Genomic DNA, 12,208 nt, shown 5'->3' with positions numbered 1-12,208 from the left:
TTGTCCTTTGCTCATGCGACTCAAATGCAGCCAAGTTACGTTCCATTATAAACAGACACCAACGTTGCGATGTCAAAACATTAAATCCATTTCATTTTAATGGGATAAAGTTAAAGATAAAGGGACCCCTGACTATTAGGTCCAGTCGTGGCCAACTCTGGGGTTGCAGCGCTCATCTCGCTTTATTGGCCAAGGGAGCCGGTGTACAGCTTCCGGGTCATGTGGCCAGCATGACTAAGCCAAACCAGAGCAGCGCATGGAAATGCCATTTACCTTCCCGCCAGAGCGGTACCTATTTATCTACTTGCACTTTGACGTGCTTTTGAACTGCTAGGTTGGCAGGAGCCTGGACCGAACAACGGGAGCTCACCCCGTCGCGGGGATTCGAACCGCCGACCTTCTGATCGGCAAGTCTTAGGCTCTGTGGTTTAACCCACAGCACCACCAGCATTAATGGGTTAAAGGTAAAGGTACCCCTGCCCGTACGGGCCAGTCTTGACAGACTCTGGGGTTGTGCGCCCATCTCACTCAAGAGGCCAGGGGCCAGCGCTGTCCGGAGACACTTCCGGGTCACGTGGCCAGCGTGACATTGCTGCTCTGGCGAGCCAGAGATGCATACGGAAACGCCGTTTACCTTCCCGCTGGTAAGCGGTCCCTATTTATCTACTTGCACCCGGAGGTGCTTTCGAACTGCTAGGTTGGCAGGCGCTGGGACCAAGCAACGGGAGCGCACCCCGCCGCGGGGATTCGAACCGCCGACCTTTCGATCGGCAAGCCCTAGGCGCTGAGGCTTTTACCCACAGCGCCACCCGCGTCCCTTATTAATGGGTTACATGCACTTAAATAAGGGCAGATGCCCACAGAATAATAATAATTGGTTGACAGGACAACTTTTTATTCAACTTGTGGGTTCTGTGTCATGTTCCATTGTAAACGTAGGCCCCCCCGGTGAAACACTGGCAAGCTGTTAGTAATACAGCCTTACCTTGGTTCTCGAACGGCTTAGTGGCCGAACAAATTGGCTCCCGAACACCGCAAACCTGAAATTAAGTGTTCCGGTTTGCGAATGCTTTTCGGAAGCCAAACGTCCGACACGGCTTCCGCTTGAGTGCAGGAAGCTCCTGCAGCCAATCAGAAGCTATGCCATGGTTTCTGAACGGTTTCAGGAGTCGAATGGACTCCTGGAACAGATTAAGTTTGAGAACCAAGGTATTAGCAGATCCTTTCCACCGCAATAGCTGAAAACTGCCCATTTCCCCCCATTTTGACTATAAACTGTTGCAGAAACTCATTTCCAATTGCAGCACGACCTGTCACTTCCTGATGGAATCCCGTTGCTTTTTATACCACAAACAGTCTGGTTTATTCCCTTTTATTCCGTTAACATTGTGATACAGCCGAAGAGATGGCATTAATGCTGTAACGCTGGGGAAGCAGCACAGAACAACTAATGAAGTGGAATGACGTGTGGACGATCCGCTATAAATCTGCCACTAATGCACTATTGTTGTGTCAATCAGTGAGAGGTTTCAGAAGACACACACACACACACACACACACACACACACACACGTAGAAAGAGAGAGAGCCCTGAAGGGCCTATTTTCTTTATCATTGTCTTTTGTCATTCTCTCTTTATTCAAGGTAAAGCCTTGCACCAAAGAGAAGAGCCATCAGCAAACTTGGGTAATCGCCAAGGGTTACAGAAGTACAAAATACCTTATTTTTCTATGTATAAGACCAGTGGGGGGTATGCAGGGGTACACATACCCCAATAATAATAATAATAATAATAATAATAATAATAATAATAATTTATTATTTCTACCCCACCCATCTGGCTGGCTTCCCCAGCCACTCTGGGCGGCTTCCAACAGAAGGTTAAAAATACAATAAAAGATCAGTCATTAAAAACTTTCCTAAACAGGGCTGCCTTCAGATGTCTTCTAAATGTCATATAGTTGTTTATTTCTTTGACATCTGATGGGAGGGTGTTCCAAAGGGCGGGAGCCACTATCGAGAAGGCCCTCTGCCTGGTTCTCCTAAACATTTTGTGAATCTTTGTACTTTTATCCATTTACTGTAATTATTTCCCCCATCTGAACTTATAAAATGGTGATTTTCTTGAGTCAAAATGAGAGTACCCCACAACATTTATTTTATTTTATATATTTATTTTTAGGGGAGGGATCACTGTAAAAGATGCCCCCATGTATAAGACGGCCCCTTTTTTTAAAAACCCAAAATTAATAAATCAATATTTCTTGAGGGGGTTTTTTGGGGGGGGTTGCCGCCACCAAAAGCTCACCCACCCACTACCTTTTTTTTTTAAGGAAAAAAAAACATCATCTTACACACAGAAAAATACGGTAGTGTTTTTTTTAAAAAACCCAACCAAAATATTAAGGGGTGTTGGGAAGCCGTCCAAAACATCCCAATAAAGACTGAGCATGCTCAGTGGCCACGGAATGTTGTCGAGACTGTTGTGGGATGTGGGGTGGAGGGAAAGCTGGAAACTGAGGCGGTGGAATGAAATCCCAGTAAGGACTGAGCATGCTCAGTTGCCACAGAATGCTGACTGGTAGCAGTGAAATCCTGGAAACTGGAGAGGCGGAACGGAATGGAGAGGCTTGGCTTTTGGCAGAGCATTTTCCGCACTGCAATGCTTGTTGTAGGCCCCTCTTGTACAGAGTTGGTTCCTGCTTACCAGATCCTTTCTTTAAAATGGAGACATCAGGGACTGACCACTACGCTCAGTGCTCTACTGCTGAGTTACGGCTCCTTCCTCCCCCGCCAAAAGCACAAAACAATCCCTAAACAAGAAATGATGACATCATGCATGCAGTAAAATCTAGGCATGTCACTCGGAAATACCCCCCCCCCCAATCTCTCTGGGATTTATTCCAAAATTACATGTGGATGGGATGAGGCCGTTAACAAAGTTTGTCTTTGTTCCTGCAGCAAAAATTATATAGTTTATTTACAAGGGTGGGTTTGCTTTCACTGATGGTCTCTGGCCACCCAGAAACCTTCCTACTGACTGAGCACCAAGAATGCTTTGCCAGCATCGTGGGTTCGCTCATGTCTGGCAAGGTGCGCTTTCCGACTGAAGCTCCTACCGCAGTCTTTGCATTCATGTGGCTTCTCTCCCGTGTGGGTCCTCTCATGCGCCACGAGGGTGGACCTGGCGCCAAAGCATTTACCGCAGCAAGCACATTTGAATGGTTTCTCTCCCATGTGGTCCCTCTGGTGATTAAGGAGGTGTGATTTCTGACTGAAGCCCTTCCCGCAGTCAAGGCATTTATGAGGCTTCTCTCCAGTGTGGATTCTCTGATGACTGTTGAGATTAGTCTTCTGGCTGAAGGTTTTCCCACAATCCGGGCATCTGTGCGGCTTCTCTCCCGTGTGGGTCCTCTCATGCGCCACAAGAGTTGATCTGCCACCAAAGCACTTCTCGCAGTGTGAACATTTATACGGTTTTTCTCCGGTGTGGGTTCTCAAATGTCCAGTAAGGAGGGAACTCAAATTGAATGTTTTCCCACAGACAAAACATTTGTAAGGTTTATCTCCCGTGTGCAGCCTCTGGTGATTCGTGAGCTGCGATTTGTTGCTGAAACTTTTCCCGCAGTCTGAACACTTGTGCGGCTTCTCTAAAACGTGGGTATTTTCATGGGCAATCAGAACTGACCTCAGACCGAAACTTTTTCCACACTGTGAACACTGAAATGGTTTCTCTCCAGTGTGGATTCTCTGGTGACTACTAAGGTGAGCCCTCTGACTAAAGCTTTTCCCACATTCGGAGCACTTATGGGGCTTGTCTCCCGTGTGGGTTCTCTCGTGAGCAATAAGGACAGACTTGAAACTGAAACTTTTGCCGCATTCCAAGCACTTATATGGTTTCTCACCCGTGTGAATTCTCTGGTGTCTTCGAAAAGTGGCACTCCAACTAAAGGTTCTCCCACACTCAAAACACTTATAGGGCTTGTCTCCTGTGTGGATTCTCTGATGACTAATAAGCTGCGAGCCGGCGCAGAAGGTTTTCTCGCAGTAGGAGCACTTATAGGGCTTCTCTCCTGTGTGCATCCTCTCATGAACAGTAAGGTTTGTGCTCCTGCTGAAACTTTTCCCACAGTGAGAGCACTTAAAGGGTTTTTCTCCCGTATGGATCCTCTTGTGGATGTTAAGGTCCGATATCTGGCTGAAACACTTCCCACAATCCAAACATTTGTAAGGTTTTTCTCCCGTGTGAGTCCTCTTGTGCTTGATGAGATCAGTCCTCCAGCTGAACTTTTTCCCACAAATTTTGCAAGTCTTTTGTCTCTCACCTGCTGGAGTCTCCTGCCAGGCCATGGTTTCATTGAAGCTCTTGCGGAGGTCTGCTTCACTCCCTTGGCGGTCTCCTTTCCAGCTCTCAGGCCTGGACAGACTCTCAAATGTACTGTGATGATCCCTGCACTGGGTAAGGCTAGCTTCTCCTTTCCCAGCTGCCGGCCTAGAAGGTTCCACTCGATTGAAAAATCCAAGGACACCGTTTTCCTCTTCGTTTTCATGTAGCGTTGCTGTGGCAGAGGAACAATCGTTTCCTGCAAGTAAGAAAAAGAACCGCACAACAGGAAAGGTTCTTAAAAAGTCTAATTTAATTTAGAGACAGCTCACCCATATCCTCCAGGCTCAGGAAGGGCAATACTTAACAAAAAGAAAACAAAACAGCTTATGTAGTCTTAAAATATATTTTAAGAAGAGCTTTGTGGGATCAGGTCAAAGGCCCATTGAGTCCAGCATCTTGGATAGCTCAGTTGGATAGAGAGCAGTGCTGATAATGCCAAGGTTGCAGGTTCAATCTGTGATTCCTGCATTGCAGGGGGTTGGACTAGATGATCCTCAGGGACCCTTCTGTGATCCTTGCTATGTACTGAGTTGAATAGGATCCAAAAGGCAGCAGTCTGATTGGTCCTAGAACAATAGGATTCAGAATGCAGCAGTCTGATTGGTCCACAGGAGCCACCTAATCCAGCTCCAGGTGGAAGTGAATCCGCAACCTGATTGGCCTACAGGAGAATCCCGGAATTAGCCAATCACGTGGGGCCCATTGTGTAAATAATGTACAGTGGTACCTCGGGTTACAGACGCTTCAGGTTACAGACTCCGCTAACCCAGAAGTAGTACCTCGGGTTAAGAACTTTGCTTCAGGATGAGAACAGAAATCGTGCTCTGGCGGCGCGGCGGCAGCAGGAGGCCCCATTACCTAAAGTGGTGCTTCAGGTTAAGAACAGTTTCAGGTTAAGTACGGACCTCTGGAACCAATTAAGTACTTAACCCAAGGTACCACTGTATATAAAGCAGACATGGACTCTGTTTGACTTCTAGGATACGACTGTAGATCCTTTGTGCACAATACATGTGACAGCTGAATGGGAGCTCATTATCAAGAGACAATCTCTCCTTAAGGAGCGCTTGCTGACTGGTAGGTTGCCGTAGTTAATAAGATGCTGGAATGAACAGGCCGTGACCCGATCCATCTTTGCAAGAACCAAAGTGATCCATCCCGGCCCTTGTGAAGCCAACTGTAATTATTAACTATTATTCTGACTATTAATAATTCTACAGCACCAAGCCTTATTCGTGGTGGTTTGAGAGTTATACCAGCAAACAATCTAAAAGCGATCCGATACCCACTTCCTCCACTCTCACGTAACAACAATACTCACCGACTATCTCGTTGGCCTTGTCGCACTCCTGCTTGCTCTCCCCCGGGAGGCCCACGTCCGATGGAGACAGCTCTTCTTGGGGGGAATTCATGGATTCGCCCTTCCTGACTAGCCCTCTGTACTGTAACAGAGAGAAGATGCTGCCTTATATACCAAGCAAATTTACATGCAATGAGAGGCAGTGCAGTGTAGTGCAGTGGTTAGAGTGTTGGACCAAGATGTGGGAGACCAGGGTTCAAATCTCCACTCAGCCATAAAGCTCTGGTTCGCCTGAAGCCTATGACCCTGTTTCTGGATCACTGCTGGATACAAGGATCAGGACAAGGGGCTAATAATAATAATAATAATAATAATAATAATAATAATAATAGCCCCCCCATCTGAGTGGGTTGCCCCAGCCACTCTGGGCGGCTTCCAACATATATAAAAATGTAATGTTTTGTTTATTTGTTTGTTTATTCATTCCACTACTGTGGCCCGTGTTTTGTTAACCCAAAAATGGAAAATGAGCGGGGTCCCAACTAAAGAAGAATGGCAACTTAAGCTGATGGAATGCGTGCAGCTTGCAGACTTAACATATAGAATAAGAGAACAAGAAGAACATATGTTTAAAGAAGATTGGAAAATGTTTATTGAATATATGGGGGGAAATTGCATACACCTGAAAACGCTGGCAGCATTAAGATAAATTCAACAGTGTAAATAAGTTTTGATGGATGTCAAAATGGAATACTGAATGGCTTTGTTTATGTAAAATATGCAGGGATTTATGGTATGCAAAATGAACCATGGAAAAACAAGGGAAGTCGTTGCTATTGTAAGGACGTTTAAATGAGTATTTAAAATTGTGAAACAGAAAATCTAACAAAAATTATATAAAATAAAAAATAAAAATGTAATGAAAAATACAACATAAAAAAACTTCCCTATACAGGGCTGCCTTCAAATGTCTTCTAAAGGTTGTATAATTCCTTATCTCCTGGGCTCAGGGATTGCATAACTCCAACATCTCTCCAATGAATATAGAGACATCCTAAAGAATAGTGGGATATTCCGAGACGGCTTCTGTAAAACCGGGACTGTCCCTGGGAAATAGGGACACTTGGTCCACATAGCTGTCAACTTTTCCCTTTTCTTGTGAGGAATCCTAATCGAAATAAGGGAATTTCCCTTAAAAAAAGGGAAACGTTGACAGCTATGCACTTGGAGGGTCTGTGACTGAGTATATAAGGGGTGAGAAGATCCTTGAGGTAACCACGTTAACGAACATACTCACTCGTTCCTGTAACCTTCCATCCTCTTCCTGCCCCAGCAGGAAGTCCTCGGCCAGGGCCACCGCCTGGGCGCAGGTCTTTGCACCGCGATCCCTGACCCAGCTCTCCATCTCCGGGGGCAGGATGTTCAGGAGCTGCTCCAGGACCACCAAGTCCAGGATCTGCTCCTTCGAATGCCTTTCCGGCTTCAGCCACTGACGGCAAAGGAAGGACAGTCGGGCGCAAACCATGCGCGGCCTGTCCCCTTCCCGGCAGCACAGTTGCCTAAAGTACTGCCGGGGCACATCCCCGCTGTCTGGGATATTGTCCAAGTTCTCTTCCTTCACCTGTGCAGCATCTGCCATGGCGGCGGCTTCCAAGAAGCCACAGGTCTTCTGCCCGTCAAGGCTTGGCGGGATCAGAGTTTCTCGTCTGGACGAGCCCTCTGAGGAAGCCACATGTGCTTGGGTGCCCATGGCCATGCTGGGCCCTTCCTCCAACTGTGGGTTCCCCCACTGCAAGTGAGGCGACTCCACCGTCTTCAGGAACTCTTGCCACTGGGCTTCCCAGTGCTGCGCCAACCCCTCGTCCGGCTCCTCTTTGACCTGCCCTTGGTTTCGAAATTCACCCCCGTTGACCTGAGAAAGGCTCGTTTCCTCCAAACTCTCCTTGGAGTTGAAGTCCTTTGAGCCTCGAGTCTCCATTTTCCTTCTTGGCACCATCTTTCGCTCTACAGGAGTCTGGGAAGAGGAACCCAAGGGTGTTTGCTGCTTGGCAGCCATTTTGTCTTGGGCTGGTCCCCACTTCCTCTAAAGCCATCTCTGCCCTTTCACCCTCTGCTTCCCATTTTCTTCATGGCGTGCATAGCAGGCGAAACTAGTCTTTGGTTTCCAATCCATCCGCAATGTTTTGCAACAAGGCGGTTATGCAGAGCTTGTCGAGTCCTCTCAGCAAGCTGAAGCTGCTGCGTTGAATGGGCTTGTGGTTGAATGGAAGCTACCTAAGGAAAATAATAAGAATAAGAATAATTTATTACTTATGGCCCGCCCATCTGGCTGGGCCTCCCCAGCCACTCTGGGTGGCTTTCAACAGTATATTAAAAACATAATAAAAGATCAAAATTTAAAAACTTCCCTAAACAGGGCTGCCTTCAGATGTCTTCTAAAAGTCAAGATAGTTGTTTATTTCCTTGCCATCTGGTGGGAGGGCATTCCACAGGGCGGGTGCCACTACCAAGAAGGCCCTCAGAATGGAATTAGGGGGAACACATGAAAGAAAAAAGGCTCTATACATGCAGTTTCTAAAAGCTGCTTATTCAACAACCGAAGGCCTATTTAACAAAAAATTGTCTATTTATTATGGCAGGTGTGAGGAACTTCTTTTCCCCCAAATTATGTTTATTAACTTTCCAAATTTTCACAAATCAAACCAATTTAAATTAATTTAATACAATTTCTTAAAATCAGGTTTCCTGCTCCTGTTCCGAACATACAATCACCTTCATTTCCTCACTGTGCCACATCATTTCTTATTTAGAGTCCAGCTGACATCCTTCGCTTGTCGTGAGGGGAACTTCTGGCCTTCCAAATATTGCTCCTCCACCAACCCTTATTTATTAAGCAGGGGGCAGCAGAATTTCTAAATCTGGGCACTCTAGACCACAGGTGTCAAACACAAGGCCCGCGGGCCGAATCCGGCCCGCCAGACCTCGTCATGTGGCCCGTGTAGCTCGTCATGTGGCTCGTCATGAGGCGGCGTGCTGTGGGTGGGGATGGGGGGCTGGAAGGCGGGCGGTGGAGAAAGTGAAGGCGCTCCCTTCCCGCACCGTTACTCGGCCGGCCTGAGAGAAAATTTCTGAGGCGGCGGCGGCCATCGTCCAGGGTCGGGGGGCCATGGTGGGACTTTGCCCTCCCGGTGGCCTGGAGCATCTCAAGCTGGGGCGGCTGCGGGACCCGCCGGGCAGCAGCGGCGAAGTCGTCTCGGCGCTTCTTCTCCTTCTCCTTCGTCTTGCTTGCCGTTGCCGCTGCTCTCGTCTTGCTCAAGGCAGGCCTGGAGCTGGGACAACCCGGGCTTCGAGCCCGAGGAGGAGGCAGTCGAAGCGGCCAGAGCGGCTGGTGGGAGCGCGGCGGCGGGGCCCGTGCTGCAGATGGGCGTGGTGGAGTGGGGCCGAGGAGGGGCGCCTTCGCCCTCGGAGCCCGACGCCAGGGAGGGCCCGCCGAGAGTGGGAGGCACTGGAGGCACAAGCGGCGCAGCGCAAAGGAGGAAGGCGGAGGGGAAGGCGAAGGCCAGCGGCCTTGCTCCGCTGGAGGCGCCCCGACGCTGCGTTTCCCTCACGAGGAGACGGGCGAGGAGGTCGCTGAGCAGCCGCTGCCTCGCCTGGGCCAAAGGGATGGCGCACCGCCTGCGAGGTGAGTCGCCGCCTGGCCGGGCCCTTCCGTCACCCTTCCCGGCTCACATCTCTCCTGTTTCACCTTATTACTTTTATGTTACTCGCGAGTCTTCTGCTCTGAAGACAGATGCAAATAATCCGTTCAGCTCCTCTGCAATCTCCTTTCCCACCTTTAGCACACCTTTGATTCCCTTATTGGCCAAAGGCCCTACCACAGACATGTCCAAAGTCCGTTTCGGGGGCCTAATCCGGCCCCTTCGGCAGTTTATGGGGTAAAATCCTCCAAAAACCCCTCAACAACTTTTAAAAGGGGACTGGTGTCTGGTAAAAACGAGTTTTGTCACTTCCATCCGCCATTGAACCCAAGGTGTTTTGACTATACACGATTTGGGCTTTAGGCGCAATCCCCGGAACGTAATTCCTGTGTAAGTTGTGGGCTTACTGTATTTGCGGGATGATTTCAATCACATATCAGCCAATTCCCGGGCCGTAAGGAAGTCAGATTATCCTCCACCAGTGCCAGGGCCTTCTCAGTGATGGCTCCGACCTGCTGGAATGCTCTGTCTCATGAGACCAGGGCCCTGCAGGATTTAACTTTCTTCCGCAGGGCCTGTAAGACAGAGCTATTCCACCTGGCTTTCAATCTGAATTTAGACTGATCTTTTATTTCCCTTCCTTCCCTCCCCCTCCCCTTTTTATGAAGATTACCCGCTCTGGGATCCCACAGCTAATTCTCCTCTGGCCTCCTCGCTGGCCCAAATAGGACTAATTTAGCCAGCTAGCCCTGGTGATCATCTAATGTTTATAGGACGAATTTTCCCCCTAAATCGATTTTTGATATTATTGTTATTCACGTTTTATACCGTATTTTATGCTGTTTTTTGTAGCATCAATTAAGTGTTTTAAATTGGTTGTTAGCCGCCCTGAGCCCAGTTTCTGAACCGGGAAGGGCAGGGTATAAATAAAATATATTATTATTATTATTATTATTATTATTATTATTATTATTATTCCAGTTGTGCAAAACTTACTGGGAGGTCCGGCACAACAAAAAACCCTTCTCCAAAAGACCAGACTTTTCTGCTGTGAGGGATGGGGAAAACACACAGGAAAGTATGGCACGACACTTGCTTTGAACCAGCTACCCTCCCTGCAAGCAGATCAGAACGAATGCCCAAATGTTATTATTACTAATAATAAGCTCCCTGCAAAACTGAGCAGGGTGGATGCTCCATAAACAGGTGGTCTAGAGCACTCTGAAGAGAGAATTTGACAGCTGGCGTCAGGGAGCCCCTGCATCTATTTTTAACATCAAAATCGTACTAATAATTGAGACACCTCTACCCCCACCCAACCTGACTGCCCGCCTCTCTCGCCTGCCCCTCCTGGCAATGGGATCAACACGGTTAAAAACTGAGAATACTGCAAGATATTGCAACAAGCTAGAATTTGTAGTCCACTCACTTTCCTTGCCGTGGCAGATACCTATTTCAGTTCACCTTCTAACAGGAGCCTTGCTCAACTCACAGCCTTCTTGCCTTTCTGCTAATGCAGCCGCTTCCCAACAGGAAAGGCCTTTTCCTCGCTGTTGCACACAGCTGCATATATTCCTATTTGCATTCATTTTTGGCCTTGCTAAGAAGCTCTGATTGATCTGTTCAACCCTTTGGCTTGGCTCATACGGTAAGCATGTCATATGCCCTATCCTCAAGAGCCCACCTTGTTCCTGGAAGTCTGGAATTTGTTTTGGCTCATTTAAATTCTGAATTTTTTAAAAAAGACCAAATTATAATCCCAGTTGTGTGTGTGTGTATATATATGTGTATATATATATATATATATATGTGTGTGTGTGTGTGTGTGTGTGTGTGTTTTATTTTAATTGGATTATGATTGGATATGTTAATTGGGTGTTTTTCATTGGAAAATTAATAAAAATGATTAAATTCTGAATTTTAAATTGCTATAACCCACTCTGGGACCTGCTGGCCAAGGACAGGTAATAATAATAATACAGTAATAATAATAATAAATAAGAAGAAGAAGAATACTGTATTCATGTATATGTTTATAAATGCTAGTCGCTTGGATACCTTTTGTTAGCAAGTGACTAATACATTTTAATAATAAACAATAAAATTTTAAAGTCTCAAAGTGATTAACATTTAAAAACATATACCTAAAAATATTCTCTCACATCTACATCAATTCAGTGTTGTTATAATTGCTGTTGCTTACCTTCTGCTGCGGATATCTTTCTCACAGGGCAATCCTATGTTTATGCCTTTGCAGATATAAGTCCCCTTAAAAACAAAAATACTTCCAGGGGGCTTTGAACTTGAAAAGGCTGCAATTGGCAATATTCCTCACGTAGCCCAGTCCTGTCCATCCATGTTTACTCGGAGTAAATCTCAGCTGCTTTCAGCACCGGGTCGCCTTCTTTGTCGCCTCGCTGGATTGCACGGCTTTCTGCACGTGCTCAGATGCCGTGTTTCATCACCGCCGTTGCTGAGATTTTGGGGGTTTTTTGCACTTAAATGGTTACTCTACACATTTTCTTTCTCATGAATTTCTTGATCCCTAGCAAAAATTAATCCTGCCCGTTCCTGTGCACCCAACAAAGCCGAGATCAGGGACAGGATCACCCAGTCCTTACACCCTCCTTGCCATAGCTGTCAACGTTTCCCTTTTTCCAAGGGGAATTCCCTTATTCCGAATAGGGTTCCTCGCAAGGAAAGGGAAAAGTTGGCAGCTATGCTCATTGCACCGCTCCCTCCATCACCCATTGTGCTAGAGCGGAGCGACAGCTCGTGTGAACGGCCCCTTTAAGATCAATAGAGTTCCGGGTGCTAGAGAGG

The 12,208-nt window shown here is 47.2% G+C and overlaps 1 protein-coding gene and 1 long non-coding RNA gene across 2 annotated transcripts in view; both read right to left on the bottom strand.

Moving 5' to 3' along the window:
* The window catches only part of LOC128409316 (uncharacterized), a 43,515-nt gene that overhangs the window by 21,613 nt on the left and 9,694 nt on the right, over window positions 1-12,208 (bottom strand). The window lies entirely within an intron of this gene.
* Window positions 2,398-12,171, bottom strand: LOC128409207 (zinc finger protein 345-like). The gene is made up of 4 exons (XM_053379473.1): window positions 11,589-12,171; window positions 6,985-7,961; window positions 5,709-5,829; window positions 2,398-4,583 (listed from the first exon to the last, which is right to left on the bottom strand). Exons 2-4 carry the CDS (start codon window positions 7,741-7,743, stop codon window positions 3,034-3,036), a joined length of 2,430 nt encoding a protein of 809 aa, XP_053235448.1. The 5' UTR covers window positions 7,744-7,961; window positions 11,589-12,171; the 3' UTR covers window positions 2,398-3,033.

Source organism: Podarcis raffonei, chromosome 2 (assembly GCF_027172205.1).
Source record: "Podarcis raffonei isolate rPodRaf1 chromosome 2, rPodRaf1.pri, whole genome shotgun sequence".
Lineage (NCBI taxonomy): Eukaryota > Metazoa > Chordata > Lepidosauria > Squamata > Lacertidae > Podarcis > Podarcis raffonei.
This window is presented reverse-complemented; position numbering and strand designations above follow the sequence as displayed.

Bases quoted from the DNA above. Each gene is read 5' to 3' on its own strand.
- LOC128409207 (XM_053379473.1), bottom strand. From the start codon at position 7,743: ATGGCTGCCAAGCAGCAAACACCCTTGGGTTCCTCTTCCCAGACTCCT. The intron at 5,830-6,984 runs GTGAGTATGTTC...TCTCTGTTACAG, and splicing joins ATGGAAGGTTACAGGAACGA to TACAGAGGGCTAGTCAGGAA. The intron at 4,584-5,708 runs GTGAGTATTGTT...TCTTACTTGCAG, and splicing joins CAAGGCCAACGAGATAGTCG to GAAACGATTGTTCCTCTGCC.